This window comes from Mytilus californianus, unplaced genomic scaffold (genome assembly GCF_021869535.1).
Source record: "Mytilus californianus isolate M0D057914Y unplaced genomic scaffold, xbMytCali1.0.p SCAF_7, whole genome shotgun sequence".
In the NCBI taxonomy this organism is placed as follows: domain Eukaryota; kingdom Metazoa; phylum Mollusca; class Bivalvia; order Mytilida; family Mytilidae; genus Mytilus; species Mytilus californianus.
Genome location: NW_026262723.1, coordinates 96,730,215 through 96,750,244, shown reverse-complemented (window position 1 = coordinate 96,750,244; position 20,030 = coordinate 96,730,215). Strand labels below are relative to the sequence as shown.

Sequence of the window (20,030 nt, the reverse complement as noted above, 5' to 3'; positions counted from 1 at the left end):
TTATGACTGAATAAGCATCTTAAAATAAAATGCATTTGAAATTTTGAAAGCACAATTTGCATACAGCCTTCAGAAATCTCAATACCGGTAATAAAAATTTGGCACTTTTATCCATTCTTAAAAAATCACAAAAAAAATGCACTAAAAAATTTCTGAATTTACTGTATATCAATCATTTCAGACTTGGTATGTAGTACCCGGTAGCTTGGTCTCAGTGGCAGGGGAATACATACTGTAGTATAGGATGTGCAAGAAAACAAGTGTGTGTAGAAATATTTGCTGAAAACCTAATCATATCACTGGTGTGTTTATTCTTGGATTTATAGAATATCGTTTGTCATCTCAACGAGATTGATTTTCTCGCTTGAGCCGGTACGGCGAAAGTGAGAAAAGCAATCAAGTTGAGATGACCAATGATAATCTGTTTAACGCTATTTTACCTATGATGACGTTGTTAATTTTATTGACAACAGCATGTGTGCCCTTAGTTTCTAGCGATAATTTTTCATATCACTCTACTGTGCTGAGAAAGGAAATTATCAGTCAGTAAGATCAAAGGAAAATTTCTTAAATAGCGATAAACAATTATATAAACCCTGGCTACACTTAAATTGATTTAACCCTAATCATTAAAATAACCTTTAACTGATTTTTCCTGGCTTATGACATGATATAAGGCTCTTCAAACAAAAAATGGATAGGAGAATGTATTTGTATAGGAACAAAAAGAAGCAATAAAAGAAGAATGTGTATGAGGACACGAATGCCCCTGCTCAAGCTTTGCAATGAAAATGGGATGGACAGAGACAAAAAAATGGAAGGACAGAAAGACAGAAGCTCAAGGGTAACACTTGAAGCCCCCGTCGCCTAAGGCAGGGGCATAAAAATACATTGGTATATATGTTATTTGTACAATAATTAGCTGATTGTAGGATAAAGTGATTTTAAGAGTGAAGGCTATGAGAAAAAAACTGCCTCTAATCCTCCCATACAGTTTCTTCTTGGAATGGCTCAGTTATTTTCCTTCCTAAAGCTGATCTATTCTAAAATGCATGTCAACTCAAGGTGACCTAAAGTTGGGAGGAGACAAGGATAAAAAAGATTTCATTATAAAGAGAAAACCCTTGAATTTCACTCTAAATTTAATATTCTACTTTACCCAACATAAAATATGTGACAACTGAAAACAGGATAACTGGAATCAGTCTCATAGGTATAACATCACAGATAATCTTGGAGAAAAAGTAGGCCGACACTCTGTAAAATCCACTCACGTTCTCATGCCTGAAAATATCATTCTTTAATAGTTTTTATATTTTCAAGTCATTGTTAAATCAGCTTAATACACTGCTACCATGCATTATCATGTTCTATCAGTTACATTCTATGTAATTTATAAAGTCAAAATGGGCTTTGAGCTCTCACAAACATGTTTAACCCCGCCACATTTTTTTTGTGCCTGTCCCAAGTCAGGATCCTGTAGTTCAGTGGTTGTCGTTGGTTCATGCCTGTCATATTTGTTTTTCGTAAACTGTTTTGTTATAAATTAAGCTGTTAGTTTTCTTAATTAAATTGTTTCATATTTTTCATGTGGGGGCCTTTTATAGCCAACCGTACGGTATGGATTTTTCTCATTGTTGAAGGCCGTACAGTTGCCTATAATTGCTTAGACCCACTTCATTTGAACTTTGGTGGATAGTTGTCTCATTGGCAATCATACCACATCTCCTTATCTTTATATTTCCCCAACCTTAAAAAAACAAGATTGCACACGCTGAAATGTCTCGCCTTCTTTACTAATCATTGATATTATGTTGATAGTCCTAAATATAAAGCTTTACTACAACTATCACATAAACTTAACTTGATCGAAGAAAATGAGGTCAAGGTCATATAAACCAAACGAGAAATACATGTACACCTTACAATCATTCAATACACTAAATATAGTTGACCTATTGCTTATAGTTTCTATGAAACAGACTTAACCAAGAAAACTAAACATTGACCAATGAACCATGAAAATGAGGTCAAGGTCAGATGAACCATGCCAGGCGGACATGTACAGCTTACAATCCTTCCATACAACAAATATAGTTGACCTATTGCTTATAGTTTAAGAAAAACAGACCAAAACACAAAAACCTAACTATTGCTTATAGTATCTGAGATATGGACTTGACCACAAAAACTTTACCTTGTTCACTGATCCATGAAATGAGGTCGAGGTCAAGAGAAAACTGTCTGACGGGCATGAGGACCTTGCAAGGTACGCACATACCAAATATAGTTATCCTATTACTCATAATAAGAGAGAAATTAACATTACAAAAAATCTTAACTTTTTTTTTCAAGTGGTCACTGAACCATGAAAATGAGGTCAAGGACAATGGACATGTGACAGACGGAACCTTCGTAACATAAGGCATCTATATACAAAGTATGAAACATCCAGGTCTTCCACCTTCTAAAATATAAAGCTTTTAAGAAGTAAGTTAACGCCGCCGGATCACTATCCCTATGTCAAGCTTTCTGCGACGCAGGCTCGACAAAAACAACTAAAGATTAGAATGCTACATGTAATAAACCAGGGATATACTGTTCATTGCTTTTTTGTTAAATGGGATATATGTAAACATTGTAGTTTAAAGGGATATATTTACACAAACAAAACCATCTAACATCATTGTTAAATGCTTGTATAATGGGATATTTGTTTACATTGTTGTTTAGTGGGATGTGTGTACACATTGTTGTTCAAAGGGATATGTGTAAACATTATTGTTTATTGGGAGGTGTGTACACAAAGTTACCTTACAAACATCTTTGTATAATGTTTGTTATTTTAATGGGATTTTACTATCTCATATTTGTCCAGTTTCATGGTAGTGAGTTTTCTAAATGAAGGAGGCTGCGAGGTGGCTAAACTACCAACAATCTACAAGTATCTGATAATTGCATGAATATCAGATCAGTATTGGATAGAAGATTTTGAAGACATATTTAGTTTAAAAAAGATTTTGGCCACAAATTGTGAAAATATAAATCTCTTTAAAAAAAAATATGGAATAAAAATTACTAAATACTTGATTCATAATTATAAAGAAAAAAAAATTAAACAATTAGGTCAAAACTTTGACAACAAAAATGGACAATGCTATAAAATTACATACATGAATATAGATCTCTCTTTGATAAACAATTCTACTGCTGATAAATTTCCAAATACTTGATTCATTATAATGAAGAAAAAGGCTCCAACTCTGGAAGATAAAATAAAATAAGTTAAAACATTAATTAAGAGGGTATTGATACAATGTTCCCAACTGCCTGTATTTACATTGGATGTATTTACACTTACATGGGGAAAGCATTTAGTTGTTACTGATGTAATTTGGAATTTCCATCTTATCATTACTTGGGTCAGAATATCAATTAATTCATGCAGAAATTGTCATCTCCTACAGGTTTGTAATTTTCAAAAACTGATATTTTTAAAATATTTACTTTGCTCTGGGTCCACAACTTTTAAAATAAATCACTAAACCAGAACAAAACTCCAACTTGATCTGCCACTGATTATGAAATATAAACTATAGGTTTCTAGTTGATTTTAAATTCTGAATGAATTAAGATTTGCCATACAGGGTTTCAACTGGTAGTAAATCAACCTTTTCTTAAATTCAGACTTGTTAAAGTGTTTTCATATAAATCATATTTGTTATTTGTATAATTTGGCACAAAAGTATATGGTTTTTTACTATTATAATAATAACAAGTGAAACTGTGAGCTACTGCTCACTGATGATACCCCCGACCAAATATTTTGGTAAACAGGAAGCTGTTGAGTGAAGAATCACATGGTATAGCTGACTCATATAAACCCTGAAACCAAATTTCAGAAATCCTTGTAATGTAGTTCCTGAGATAAATGTGACGAAAATTTTCAACTACTTGAATGTCATGTGTAAAATGATGTAAGTGTTCGGTAAACAGAAAGTTGTTGAGTGATGAATCTGAAAACGCATCACACGGTATATCTGACTCATATAAACCCTGAAACCAAATTTCAGAAATCCTTGTAAAGTAGTTCCTGAGAAAAATGCAAAGAAAAATTTTCATGGGACGGACAGACTGACGGACGGACTGATGGATGGACTAACAGATGGACGGATGGATGGACAGACAGACAGACAGAGGTAAAACAGTATACCCCCACTTTTTTAAAGCGGGGGTATAATAATAAATTTTTTATTTAAAGAGGGTAAACACAGTTAGTTACAAAAAACAAATCTTGCCCGAGGTCCTCACAAACAAATTACAATACAATCAAAAACAAATATTCACACATACTTAATTTACAGAAAAGCATTTCAATGTATTATTAAAAACATGTTAAGAGATAAAACTGTTCAAGAGGTACATGTAGTAAAAAATTTAAACAAGAGTGCACACGCTGAAATGTCTCGCCTTCTTTACTAACCATTGATTTTATGTTGATAGTCCTAAATATAAAGCTTTACTACAAGTAACACATTAACTTAACATGATCCAAGAAAATGAGGTCAAGGTCAGATAAACCAAACAAGAAATACATGTACACCTTACAATCATTCAATAAACCAAACATAGTTGACCTATTGCTTATAGTTTCTAAGAAACAGTATTAACCAAGAAAACTTAACATTGACCAATGAACCATGAAAATGAGGTCAAGGTCAGATGAACCTTGCCAGACAGACATGTTCACCTTACAATCAATTTATGCATTAAATATAGTTGCTTATAGTATCTAAGAAACAAACTTAACCATGAAAACTTAACATTGACCAATGAACCATGGAAATTAGGTCAAGGTCAGATGAGACCTGCCAGACAGACATATACACCTTACAATCCTTCCATACAACAAATATAGTTGATCTATTGCTTATAGTTGAAGAAAAACAGACCAAAACACAAAAACTTAACACTGAGAAATGAACTGTGAAAATGAGGTCAAGGTCAAATAAAACCTGTGAGACTGACATGTACATCATAAAATATTTCCATACACCAAATATAGTTGGCCTATTGCATATAGTTTTGGAAAAAAAGACCAAAACTCAAAAACTTAACTTTGATCACTGAACCATGAAAATGAGGTCAAGGTCAGATGACACCTACCAGTTGGACATGTACACCTTACAATCATTCCATATACCAAATATAGTAGACCTACTGCTTATAGTATCTGATATATGGACTTGACCACGAAAAACTTTACCTTGTTCACCGATCCATGAAAGGAGGTCGAGGTCAAATGAAAATTGTCTGACGGGCATGAGGCCCTTGCAAGGTACGCACATACTAAATATAGTTATCCTTTTACTCATAATAAGAAAGAAATTAACATTACAAAAAAAGTTGACTTTTTTTTCAAGTAGTTACTGAACCATGAAAATGAGGTCAAGGACAATGGACATATGACAGACGGAAACTTCGTAACATAAGGCATCTATATACAAAGTATGAAGCATCCAGCTCTTCTAGCTTCTAAAATATAAAGCTTTTAAGAACTTAGCTGACGCCGCCACCGCTGGATCACTATCCTTATGTCAAGCTTTCTGCGACAAAAGTTGCAGGCTCGACAAAAAATTCAATCAAAATAAAATCAAAATTATACAAATCAAAATAATACGTTGTAGAAAAACAGAATCTTATCAGGACAGTGTCAAGTACTTCTTGATACTTTGTTTAAAAGTAAAAGTGTTTTGGGCTTTATGCATTTTGTGTGGTAGTCCATTCCATAGCACTGATCCAGAATAAACAAAAGATTTCTTAAACAGCTCAGCTTTTGGCTTAGGAACTATCAAATTACCTTGAGTAACACCTCTCAAGGAGTAAAGATTATTATCTGATTTCAGTTTAAACTTTTGAACAAGGTACATTGGTGCTTCCACACGCACACATTTACATACAAGTAAATATTTGTGATATTTAATTCTTTTTTCAACTGTCATCCACCCAAGTTCTTTAAATAAGGGGATGAAGGGGATAAAGGATCTGTATCTAAAATTAATCTTGCTGCCTTTTTTTGGAGTTTTAATATTTTTGTTACACATCTTGTACAATGAGTATTGTAAAATTTCAAACTATTCGATATCAGGAAGTGGCTTCACGGCAGATGTTAAAATTGCTTACGCGCTATAACTCAATATTATTAAGCTGCTGACTAAATATAAAATCCCTGACAATAGTTTTGACCAAAGGTCTTTCAAACAGACAGAATGACGGAATAAAGGACAGAGTGGAGCGGTTACTTCACCTGCTTCCACTGTTGGAGACACAGGTAAAAATGGAGTAAACTTGATATTTAATATACCTGTTCTGGATCCCTGTTACACAATCCTTCTCTAGCTGCCAATAAATAGCACCAACAATCAACCCAAATATTATCAACACCAACCACTGTAAAAAAAAATCTGAAATTGTTATTGTTCTGAATAAATTACCTTACAAAGTTTCAATGTAAAGACAAATATGAAAATGCCATAGTTAACAGCCAATCATTTGTTATGAACAATTCTGGCTGAATTTGTGAAACAGTTAAGTTGGAGGTCTACCGGTACATTCATCTTAAACATTTCATTAACATATAAATGTAAAATAAAGTAATTTAACAGTTTTCTCTGTTTTTATGCACCGATAATGATGATATTGAAGACGGGGTGGTGTTTAACCTCTAGTGACAACTATAACATGCATGTTACATATTTATTTTTCATTCATTATTTTGTACATAAATTAGGCCGTTAGTTTTCTCGTTTGAATTGTTTTACATTTGTCATTTCGGGCCTTTTATAGCTGACTATGCGGTATGGGCTTTGCTCATTGTTGAAGGCAGTACAGTGACCTATAGTTTCTGTGTCATTTGATCTCTTGTGGCAATCATGCCTCTTCTTTTTTATATTACATATCAGGACAACAACATGTTAACTAGGATATAAATATAAACCCTACTTTGTACTAGAAAGACACACTAAGTCAGATTCTTCACATGCTAATTCACAAGGTTACAGTCCACAAGAAGACATGTCAACCTATTAAGACACAGGGGCGGATTCAGGCAGGGGCATGGTGGGCGTGCGCCCCCCTTAAAATTTGCAAATCATGGGTTGTCCTCAGCTTAATAAAGAATATTTCAACAATTTTACCTCAAATAAATTTTCACCTCCCTCCGCTCGGCGAAAATTTATGTTTGTGCCCCCCAACCTAAAATCCTGGATCCACTCCTGAGAAACATTCCGACTATGAGCCAACCAGTATTTGCTCTTACTCCTAAATGCTGTGTGTTTAGCGTAAAAACATCTAATACCAATTTTCAAGTCTTTGGTTTGACCTCGTCTGGGATAGAACCAATAACCTCCTGTACTTATGGTTTTTGTCGAGCCTTCGACTTTAGTCGAAAAAGCGAGACATAGCGATCCTACATTCCGTCGGCGGCGGCGTCCACAAATATTCACTCTGTGGTTAAAGTTTTTGAAATTTTAATAACTTTCTTAAACTATCCTGGATTTCTACCAAACTTGGACAGAAGCTTGTTTATGATCATAAGATAGTATCCAGAAGTAAATTTTGTAAAAATAAAATTCCATTTTTTCCGTATTTTACTTATATATGGACTTAGTTTTTCTGCCGGGGAAATATTACATTCACTCTGTGGTTAAAGTTTTTAAAATTTTAATAACTTTCTTATACTATTTTGGATTTGTACCAAACTTGGACAGAAGCTTGTTTATGATCAAAAGCTAGTATCTAGAAGGAAATTTTGTAAAAAAATAAATCCATTTTTTTTCGTATTTTATTTTTAAATGGACTTAGAATTTTTAATCATATTGAAAGTTTATCAAATATTTTATACATCTTCCATCAGTTAAACCAATATCAAACTTTAAAATGATGCATCAACACAAATATCAAATGCTTTAACTATAAATCAAACATTCTTACCTGCATAACTGACAACTGTGGATTTCTCAGTAAATTAAGTATTGTTCTACCAGAAACAGCTTTAAACTGAAAGTAAAATAATAACATCACTCTTGGTTAAATTATCCATATTTGGTAACATGGAATTGTTTATATGGTAATATACATGATATATAGAGAACATAGTCTCTGATAGCTCCAGATTCAGCTCTAAGGATTATATTGGTTGAGGGTTGATACAGTGTGTAATATTGACAAGCATTCTGTGAGTATTGCCTGGCAATACATAGTCCCCTACAGGTTAAAAATTCATTGTATTGGAACAAAATTCTAACTTGATCTATAACTTGTCATGGTGTTAACTATATAACAAATATCAGGTCAATATCTTCAAGCATGATGAAAAAAAGTGTTGAAAACTGATTATTTCAGTGAATTTTCTAAGTCCAAGGACCATTACTCTACACAAAATCATCATTCAGGAACAAAATTGGAACTTGATCTGTAACTTGTCATGATGAAACTATATACCAATTTTCAAATCCTTATCTTCAAGCATGATGAAAAAAAGTGTTGAAAACTGATTATTTCAGTGAATTTTCTAAGTCCAAGGACCATAACTCTGCACAAAATCATCAGACCAGAACAAAATTCAAACTTGAACTGTAACTTGTCATGATAAAACTATATACCAAATAACAAATCAATATCTTCAAGCATGAAGAAAAAAAGTGTGGAAAACTGATTTGCCGGACTGACAGACAGACAAACAGACAGACGGACGGAGTGCAAACCTAAAGTCCCCTTCGACAGGGGACTAAAAAAGCTATATGATGAATGAATGGTCAATTGTATTGCAGCCTGTACATATAGGACAGATACATGTTAGTACAATATCACATTACAGCCAGCCAAATAGGTTTGTGATGCAGCTATATCATATACAGTTAAGTTCCCTTATACCCCAGTCATTTAAATGCCCCCTATAAATATTTCTAATTATTTCATTATAGTTTGTTACATAAAATGACTTCTGCTTTAGTTTAAAGATCAATTCCCAGTATATCAGCTAAACAGTAAGTTAATCAAATAAGGTAAAGAAAAGGTAGAGCCAATCAAATGAGATAAAGAAAAGGTAGAGCCACTTATTTTTGGCATTTTCATATGAATCTACAGTACATTATGTTGAATCTTCTATTAAAAGTTGAACTTACAAAAAAATATGGATATGGATATGGCAATGTTTGAATATTCATATTGACTTATTCAATTTTTATACAAGGATTGTACTTCGTACAGACAATTTTTATTGATATATTATTTGAAGTTGACAAAAATCTAAATTTTTGAAAGGAATTTCTTATTCAACCTTGAATTCAGAGTTTTGCAATACTTTTAATGAAACATATGAAAAATATGATTGTTTTCTTTACATCCACTGGAAAAATTGTCATGCAAGTTCAGTACCACATTTGAAAAAGCAAATCACTGAAACTGCCTCTTTATAATACAACAATATACCTGTGTGAAAGCTGATGTTGCGTATTCTATTTTAGGTAAAACCTTAACAGTATTGGTCTCTACAGCATGCTGATACTGTTGTAAGATTGGATTCATCTCATTTTGTAATCTGTCAATAAATACTATTTAGTTATCTCCCTTTTCATGCAAAAAAAAAAAAAAATTGTAAAACATTCACTAACATGCAATAGACTGTTTTCTTTTAGTATATATAAACAAGATGCATTCATGCAAAATATATTTAGATAAGAATCAAAGCAGATATTTATTTGACAATGTAGATTTTATTTGAATACAAATCTGCCAATCAAACAATATAGTACTAATCTATATTTGCAACTACATTATACTACAAAGAAGTTACAACACATACACAGATATTAATGGCAGCTAAGCAATTTACCAAGACAATACAAAATAAACAATTACAATATTTTCATTAATAAATATATCTGATTCATGCCAATAATGGTTATAAATATCATGCATTTCTGCAAGGAAGATTTACATACTGACAATCCTACTGGAGAACAATTATAATAAACAGCTGTGCAAAGAGTGCATGATACATTCTTTTGTGCATATAGAAATTGTTAAAAAAAAAAATTGAATATTTAAAATGTTTTTAATCAGAAGTCAGTAAAATGGCCCTATAGAATAACTTGCATGTACATATCCTAAGGTGTATAAATATTGACTAAAGTATGACTGTAAACAGTCTCATAACTCTGGAACATCCGATCAGAAAATTCAAACTTGAGGAAGTGAGCCTACATTAACCAATCCCAACAACAGCATTAAGTTTGTAGAAATTTGGTCACAGCATACTATCTAAGCTATTTACTTTTTTTATCTTTATTTATATGTCAAATATAACTTTGGAATCCGACAGTTGTTTAAAGCTTCAAGTAAATCTATTCATTCATACTCAAGTTAGTGTACAACATGTGAAAATCAACTAAAATCTGACAATTAAAAGTCTTTTCAAAATCAAAAGGGAGTTTCCTATAATCAATCCAAATGCTTGTGTAACAGCATAAAGTTTTGAGTAAATTAATTTTGGTATACTCTAGTAAGTGCAAGAAATTTGAAAAATTGCCATAAATCTGGCAGTTAAGTCCAATAACTCTGGAACCAGAAATCACACAAATTTCAAAACCGTAGAGGAGATTTCTTTTATCAATACCAACACTAGTATACGATGTATGAAAACTTGAGTAAGTGTGAGATATATGTGAATAAAAAATGCCATAAATTTATAGTTAAAGCCCTGAAATTCTGGAATGACAAACCAAAACAGGTTCAATATAGAAGGAGAGTTTTCTTCCATTCGTCCTAATGTTGATTTATTGTACATACAGACAGCTGGACTACAGCATACCATAATATATCCCTTATGGGCGTATAAAAGACGATTACAATTCTCGTAAAAATCATCCAGCAACTCTTAATTTTTTTCTTATTAATTAATTTGCTGTTTTTTCCTGAATATTTTACGTTTTTCCAAATAATCCTAATAAATATTCTATACCTTGAATTTAAAGTTGAATTCTGAAAAGATGATACCAATTTCTTATGTACTTCTTCAATGTCTGTAAAATACTGGATATAATTAATTCAAATAGTTTGACATATCATTCATTTGGACATTTTTATATATTCTTTCAGCAGGGTGACCTCATTTAAGTTTTCTAAAGACACAGTATTATTATTAATTTCTTCCAAAACTACAAAAGTTTTAAAACTTGTACTCCAAATTGTTAACCAATGTATTTGCATAAAGTTAACTTTTTACATATTTTTGAAACATAACTTGCATGGACTTCCAAAATTCATTGTTCAGTAATTACTAAATCTAAATGATTATATAAAAAACTGTTTTTTTCATTGCAATCAATTTTGAGATTGTAAATTTTAACAATTCTTCTTCTCTACATAAGCAAACTGAAAGCTACATGTCTCTTGGTTATGTTTATCGTTTGGTTGCTGTCTCATTGAAGTATAGCCCACATCTTCTTTTATTCATATGTATATCTGCATTTGCAACTACTAATATAAGAGCCTTGATGGCCAAGTGGTCTTAGTAGTCAAACTACTGTATCACTAGTCTGTCAACACAGAGGTTGTGAGTTCGAATCCCACACGTGGCAGCCAAGCTTGATTGACTTGGACTGTCAGTTTTTCTACTGAAGGTCATTGGTTCTCTCCAGGCACTCCTCCTTCTGCCACAAAATATCACAATAGCACTGAAAGTGGCATTTAAACACCAGCCAATCAAATACTAAACATTATCTTTCTGGACTTCATTTCTAGAAAATGTTACAAGAACCATGATGTAACATGCATGCAAATTTCAAAACATTGGTGTTTTAAAACAAGATATTGGCACTTAAGAGATCATTATTTCACAGTTATAGAAAAATACATTGCTGCACAGACATCTTTGATTAAAAAAATACTGGTGTAATAGGAGTACAATATCAGGTTTTCAATAAGCTGTAGATTCTTGTTCATGACTAAAAATGGTTTAAGGTCTCAAGATGTATATGTTTGGTGTAATTGTTTGGTTCAACTGCCGACTCAATTCGCCTTTTCAGAATCTAAAGGACTATGGGTAATCTCATTGTTCGTACACCAAAATGAAAATAACCTTACATCATTTCTATTGTTCAGAAAGTTTTAAACCAATCACAACGTTTTGGTGTACGCTTTTGAAAATATTACTCAGAATGCATTAGATTCTGAAACGGCGAAATTCATTAACCCCAATTTATTCAATATTTAGAATTAATCTGAGGGAGAAAATTTACTTAAGACTGTGGATATTTGAAGAAGTTGTTGTTTATAATATTCATTTGGCAAATCTATTTGATTTGAAAACAACATGAACAAACCACAGGCGCTTGTTTCTGTCAATGGGGGGTTCCACACCTGTACGAAAAATTGACAGAAACAATTGCCTATGGAACAAACTGAGAAAATCAAAAGTTATTGATGCAAAAAGGATAAAATATGTTCAATCAAAAGCAAAAAAGCTTGCAGTATCATTAACTAGGTGTATGCATAAGAAGAAACTATAGAAAAAACTATGAATGGAACAAAGATTGAAAAAAGCATAAGGATATATGATGCTTTTCAATACAAACTAAGTGAAAAAGCTCTGCATTCATAAAGCTAAAAGCATTGTTACTAATTTGTACATGCATTTAATATTCACATCCTGTTTCATGTTTTTCAATATAATGAAAAAAAGTGATCATAGCCATAGATGTTTATCATTAAGGCTTTTAAAAAATGTAATTGTTAAAAATATGATATATGGGACATGAAGACCCTTGAATATCCTAGATACAATAGTATGGTGGTCTATATGTTGGCCTACAAGCATAAAATAGACAATATCTACTTTAATTTATAAGATGACCAAAATGTTAAATGCACCATTCATTCAATAAAATACTGATACATAGTTGTATCACCAAACATTTCTGATACATACATGTACACCTAAGGCAACTAAATGTTAACAGAGACATATTTCAAAATGACAAAAAAGGGGTATCCTTGCTAGTTTTAACTCGAGGAGAACATTATGTGAGATTTTGTGTATCTTAATGAAAGAAATTATATAATTAGGTAAAATCGAGGTCTTTAAGGTTTCCAATAATTTTCAATAAAGAACATTTTATGTGTCCTACAGCTTTAAGGAAAATAAGATGTTATGGTCAATTTTCTAAGCTTTGGGGAACTTTATTTATAACTGTTCTTGGTTTTTCACAAGCAATGCCTGTATGTTACCTTTTAGTTGAAAAAAAGGAAAAGTTTTACATAAGACAAAGAAGCAAAAATTTTATAATAGAAACAAAAAACAATCATGAGAAAACAGCGAATAAGGTTGACTTGACCTTTCTTATGTCAATCTCAAATAGGTCATACAAAACATATTACTAACAAAAAGTATTTTTCTGAACCAAAAAAATGATATGTTAAAATTAATCATGAGAAAATAAAAAATCAGTTAGTGTAAAGGCCATATCCATATTTATAGGTTTGAAAATGCAACTGGACATACTGCAAGATATATATAAAATTATTTAGAGCTTCCAGAAACTAGAGGCTCTCAAGAGCCTGTGTTGCTCACCTGTATTTACTGATGCTTTGGAAATCATGTAAAATAAGGTTAAAATCATAATTAATAGTATTAGATATTATTATGATATCTAAGATAATAACAAAAAACTGCAAAATTTTTGTAAAATTACTAACTCAGGGGCAGCAACCCAACAACGGGTCGTCGGATTTGTCTGAAAATTTCAGGGCAGATAAATCTAAATCTGATGAATTTTTTTGCCACCTGTCAGATTTGCTCTAAATGCTTTAGTTTCAGAGATATAAACCAAAAACTGCATTTTACCCCTATGTTCTATTTTTAACTAAGTTGGCCATGATGGTTGGAAGGCAGGGTCATCGGACAAATCTTTTAAACTAGATACCCTAATAATGATTATGGCCAGGTATGGTTAAATTTGTCTCAGTAGTTTCAGAGAAGAAGATTTTTGTAAAAGATTACAAAAATTTACGAAAAATTGTTAAAAATTGACTATTAAGGGCAATAACTCCTAAAGGGGTCGACTGACAATTTTAGTCATGACAACTTATTTGCAGATCTTACTTTGCTGAACATTATTGCTGTTTACAGTTTATCTCTAACTATAATAATATTCAAGATAATAACCAAAAACTGCAAAATTTCCTTAAAATTACCAATTCAGGGGCAGCAACCCAACAACAGGTTGTCAGATTTGTCTGAAAATTTCAGGGCAGATAGATCTTGACCTGATAATCAGTTTTACCCTATGTCAGATTTACTCTAAATGCTTTGGTTTCAGAGATATATGCCAAAATCTACATTTTACCCCTATGTTCTATTTTTAGCCATGGCGGCCATCTTGGTTGGTTGGCGGGGTCATCGGACACATTTTTTAAACTAGATACCCTAATGATGATTGTGGCCAAGTTTGGTTAAATTTGGCCCAGTGGTTTCAGAGGAGAAGATTTTTGTAAAAAGCTAACGACGACGGACGACGACGACGGACGACGGACGCCAAGTGATGAGAAAAGCTCACTTGACCCTTTGGGTCAGGTGAGCTAAAAAGGCAATGCATAAATATATATATTTAGTGCACCACTAACTTCTAAAAGTGAGTGAATTAGTTTACTGAGCACACATTTGTAGCTTACACTTTCTTGTATATAAAATATACATTATGAACCATACACACTATTAGTATTGTGTACATTGTCACAATTACCTTTCAGTGAAATTTCTTTTATATCTAAAAGCAAACGAAAATGTTTTATCTCAATTAATGAAATTTTTACATATTACATGTATTATAAGCTTTGATTGAAAATGATCTCAATTAAAGATTCTCTTTTGATTTTGCCTTTTGTAAGTTAGCCATAACTAATGTTTTGAAAATGAAACAGTGATACAACCAAAGAACTTAATAATGGAACCATGTTTCTCTGTATTTAAGTATTCCTATTGACATACATGACATATCAGCACATAATTCACAGAACATTAAAAAAATCTACATTTTATAGTATTAATGTTTTATAGATAACAAGTATAAAATATGATCTAAAAATCTTATATACAGTGTTATCAATGGTTAAAAAGACTTCATACTGTTTAATCTGATACCTGAAGGTCAATTCAACAATGATATACTCATAAACTTCACCTTGTTATCTCAACCATAAATTTTATTGCTTTATCATCTTTAAATGCCCCAATAACCATAAACATAACATAAATCTTCAATACTTACTTTAAACTGAAATTTTTTGAAACTTAAATTTAATATAAGACATTTGTACTTCAAATATAAAAATATTTCAGAAATTGATAAATGTTTCTCTTTATCAATGTGTAATCTTGTCTTTTTGCAAATGATTAATTAGAAAGGTTTTTTAATATCATAATTTAATTGCGTAAATACTTATTAATCTCAAATTTAAGTATGAAAACAAGTAAATTTTGTAATATCCAATCAATTATCTTGGAATAAATTGGACTTTTTTTTGTAAAAGTTATCCCTAGCCAAGTAACAGATTCTCTGAATTTAAATTTAAGTATAACATTCTGGTAAATGTCTTCAATATAAGTTAAATAAAAATTAAGCAATTGTTCCAAAATGAGTGAACACCCTGAAGTTGATCAAAGAACCATGAAAATGAGGTCAAGGTCAAAGTCAGGTGACTATGTTCACTGCACAGTTGACCAACCCAATGAAACAGAAAAACTAACATTAGCAGCTACTTGACCTATGGAAATGAGATCAAGATCAAGTGACATATTTAGTTGACCTCTTACCTGGGCAAGAATAATTTGATTACATAACCAGAAAACGAGGTCAATGTCAGTGATCTCCATGGCAAGGTCAGATATACTTACATTTTTAAAACAATTCAAGTGACTAAATATAGTTAACCTATTACTTACAGTAACAAAGAAGCAGACCTCAGCACTTTAACATAATGATTTATCATTAAACCATCAAATGAGGTCGAGGTCAATAGACCCAAGTCAAACAAACATGAACATCTTACAGCATTTCTTTTTAATAAATACATTCTTTTTAAATGTTACCTGACCTAGGAGCATTTACTAAACATTTACCATTTAACATTGACCAATGAACCATGAAAATGAGGTCAAGGTCAGATGATACCTGCCAGACAGACATATACACCTTACAATCATTCCATACAACAAATATAGTTGACCTATTGGTTATAGTTTAAGAAAAACAGACGAAATCACAAAAACTAAACTCTGAGCAATGAACCATGAAAATGAGGTCAAGGTCAAATAAAACTTGCCAGACTGACATGTATATTGTAAAATATTTCCATACACCAAATATAGTTGACCTATTGCATATAGTATTAGAAAAAAAGACCAAAACACAAAAACTTAACTTAGACCACTGAAACATGAAAATGAGGTCAAGGTCACATGACACTGTTGGACATATACACCTTACAATCATTCCATACACCAAATATAGAAGGCCTATTGCTTATAGTATCTGATATATGGACTTGACAACGAAAACTTAACCTTGGTCACTGATCCATGAAATGAGGTCGAGGTCAGACGAAGAAACTGTCTGATGGGCATGATGACCTTGCAAGGTACGCACATATTAAATATAGTTATCCTATTACTCATAATAAGAGAGAAATTAACATTACAAAAAATCTTAACTTTTTTTTCAAGTAGTCACTGAACCATGAAAATGAGGTCAAGGACAATGGACATATGACAGACGGAAACTTCATAACATAAGGCATCTATATACAAAGTATGAAGCATCCAGGTCTTCCACCTTGGAAAATATAAAGCTTTTAAGAAGTTAGCTAACGCCACCGCCGGATCACTATCCCTATGTCGAGCTTTCTGCGACAAAAGCCGCAGGCTGGACAAAAACGATTTGTTGCTTTAAGCAGCTTTACACAAAGACAAAAAACGATACAGATGATATAAACAAAGATCAAACTAATATAAATGATTAAATGTAATTGGACACCAACGAGAGGAGACTACTATCGATCGGACGTTGTTTCGTTTATGCATGATGTCAGATTGGACGATGATTAGAGGGTAAAAAAATTGGACATAGATTAGAGACCAGACGTCGATCTGCGTCTAACATATATATCAAATATTATTGGACTTTTAATTATAGTAGATAAGAAAATAACCTTATAGCAAAACAAAACCACTAAAACCTTAACTTCTAGTTTAACATTGAATCATAATAATGAGGTCGAGGACATGTGACATATGCAAATTACAAACTTCACATCACAACAATGATAATAAATCTTTAATTTTATCTCAAATTTAAAATAATTGAAAAAAAAAACCATATTAAACTGACTTATGAAATAAGCAAAATATCCAATGGGCAGATGCTCTACTGAAAATTGTAATTATGCCTTAATGTGAGCCAACTTAATTTATTTCGACATATAATAATGTGGTTGGCTCTATTTTGTTTAAGATAGGACAAATATGTGATGCTTTAACATATATCCTTGATCTGTCAAGAAAACAATGTGGTAAATATGTTGAAGCTTAAAACACAACTGAATCAACTGAAATAAGATGGCTGTGATTTCATACTAGTATCAACTATATTTTTTCTTATTTTCAAATTTGAAAACTAAGAGCAAAATCAAATGTGTGGATTTATTTATTTTCATGGATACCAATTTTACGAATTGATGAAAATTTTTATTTCTGTGGATATTTGATTTTGTAGTTTTGCCAAAATCTGCATACCAGCCTATAGAAAAATTGTACTTTGTTGAACAATTTGTGTTAAACCTATACCCACAAAAACAATATCTCACATATAATAATGAATCCACAGTATGTGGATGTATATAAAATTTCATACCTTGTTCTGAGTGATTTGCCTCTCCATTAATAACATCTAAGAAAAAATCTGGTGGATTGTTGTGTTCTTCTATAACATATCCTGTAAAAATCATTTTCAACAGTAACTGTCAACAAAAATACTATAACAATCATCAAGAACAAGTATTTTACAGTTATTACTATACCAGTTGTAATATTCTATCACATATTATTTGTAGAATAAAATGCTCTTGAAGGTCTCATCATAACATGCAATATACAGTGGCCCAAATCTTCTAAAGTGGTACACAGCAACTGAAGGCAATCCAACACTGATTGCTCCAAATATCAAAATTAACTCTTATTGGTCAGTGAAAGATATAAGGAATATTGGAAGAATGGAAGAAGCCAACCAATTTCAGTCAGTAATTGATGATCACCATTATATTAAGCCATTTATGTACAGCACTTTTTGCACATAAACATTAACCCATGTCATAAGGGTGAAATGCAGCCACATTTCTCAAAATCATAATTAATATGTATACAAACCTATAGATTTGAAGTCCTCTAAAGATTCGTGAGCAGGTCCATGATAAACATATTCACCCATGGATAACAACATTATGTTAAGCCAATTATGTACAGCCCTTCTTGCACAGAGACATTAACCCATGTCGTAAGCATGGTAAGGGTGTAGGGTAGACACATTTCTCAAAATCATAATTAAAATGTATACAAACCTATAGATTTGAAGTACTCTAAAGATTCGTGAGCAGGTCCATGATAAACACATTCCCCAATGGATAACAACATTATGTTACGCCAATTATGTACAGCCCTTCTTGCACAGAGACATTAACCCATGTCATAAGGGTGTAGGGTAGACACATTTCTCAAAATCATAATTAATATGTATACAAACCTATAGATTTGAAGTACTCTAAAGATTTGTGAGCAGGTCCATGATAAACATATTCACCCATGGATAACAACATTATGTTAAGCCAATCATGTACAGCCCTTTTTGCACAGAGACATTAACCCATGTCATAAGGGTGTAGGGTAGACACATTTCTCAAAATCATAATTAATATGTATACAAACCTATAGATTTGAAGTACTCTAAAGATTCGTGAGCAGGTCCATGATAAACACATTCCCCAATGGATAACAACATTATGTTACGCCAATTATGTACAGCCCTTTTTGCACAGAGACATTAACCCATGTCATAAGGGTGTAGGGTAGACACATTTCTCAAAATCATAATTAATATGTATACAAACCTATAGATTTGAAGTACTCTAAAGATTCGTGAGCAGGTCCATGATAAACATATTCACCCATGGATAACAACATTATGTTAAGCCAATTATGTACAGCCCTTTTTGCACAGAGACATTAACCCATGTCATAAGGGTGTAGGGTAGACACATTTCTCAAAATCATAATTAAAATGTAAACAAACCTATAGATTTGAAGTACTCTAAAGATTTGTGAGCAGGTCCATGATAAACACATTCCCCAATGGATAACAACATTATGTTACGCCAATTATGCACAGCCCTTCTTGCACAGAGACATTAACCCATGTCATAAGGGTGTAGGGTAGACACATTTCTCAAAATCATAATTAATATGTATACAAACCTATAGATTTGAAGTAGTCCAAAGATTCATGAGCAGGTCCATGATAAACACATTCACCCATAGATAACAACATTAAACTGTCAAATAACTTGAAGATAGAGAATCTTGGCTGATGAATAGAAAAGACAACTGTTCTTCCTTTTAATGCTAATCTACAAGCATAAACAGAGGTTAAATTTTAATTAAAAATTTGTTAAATTTTAACATACAGAACAACCTAGCATGAGGGAAAATAGAATCAGATCACATCCACAATTTTTCCGATTCTTAAGCAAGGGTCATAACTTTTGAAGGATGTTAAATCCACTAAAAACTATACTAAATGTGCATAAATTGGTTCATATATATATTATATGATTTGGAGTTTAGTGTGACGTCCATTTCACTGAACTAGTACACATTTTTATTTATGGGCCAGCTGAAGCGGGCAGGATTTTCTCGCTGTGTT

The 20,030-nt window shown here is 32.1% G+C and overlaps 1 protein-coding gene across 2 annotated transcripts in view; it reads right to left on the bottom strand.

Annotated features, from left to right (window-relative positions):
• The window catches only part of LOC127708850 (broad substrate specificity ATP-binding cassette transporter ABCG2-like), a 38,035-nt gene that overhangs the window by 8,245 nt on the left and 9,760 nt on the right, over window positions 1-20,030 (bottom strand). For both annotated transcript variants that reach the window (XM_052214008.1, XM_052214009.1), the window contains 9 exons: window positions 19,583-19,734; window positions 17,970-18,050; window positions 14,805-14,828; window positions 11,024-11,084; window positions 9,493-9,601; window positions 7,993-8,058; window positions 6,365-6,450; window positions 3,174-3,263; window positions 1,160-1,284 (listed from right to left, as the gene is read on the bottom strand). In XM_052214008.1, the coding sequence (XP_052069968.1) occupies window positions 1,160-1,284; window positions 3,174-3,263; window positions 6,365-6,450; window positions 7,993-8,058; window positions 9,493-9,601; window positions 11,024-11,084; window positions 14,805-14,828; window positions 17,970-18,050; window positions 19,583-19,734 (794 nt within the window). The remainder of the gene's footprint in view (window positions 1-1,159; window positions 1,285-3,173; window positions 3,264-6,364; window positions 6,451-7,992; window positions 8,059-9,492; window positions 9,602-11,023; window positions 11,085-14,804; window positions 14,829-17,969; window positions 18,051-19,582; window positions 19,735-20,030) is intronic.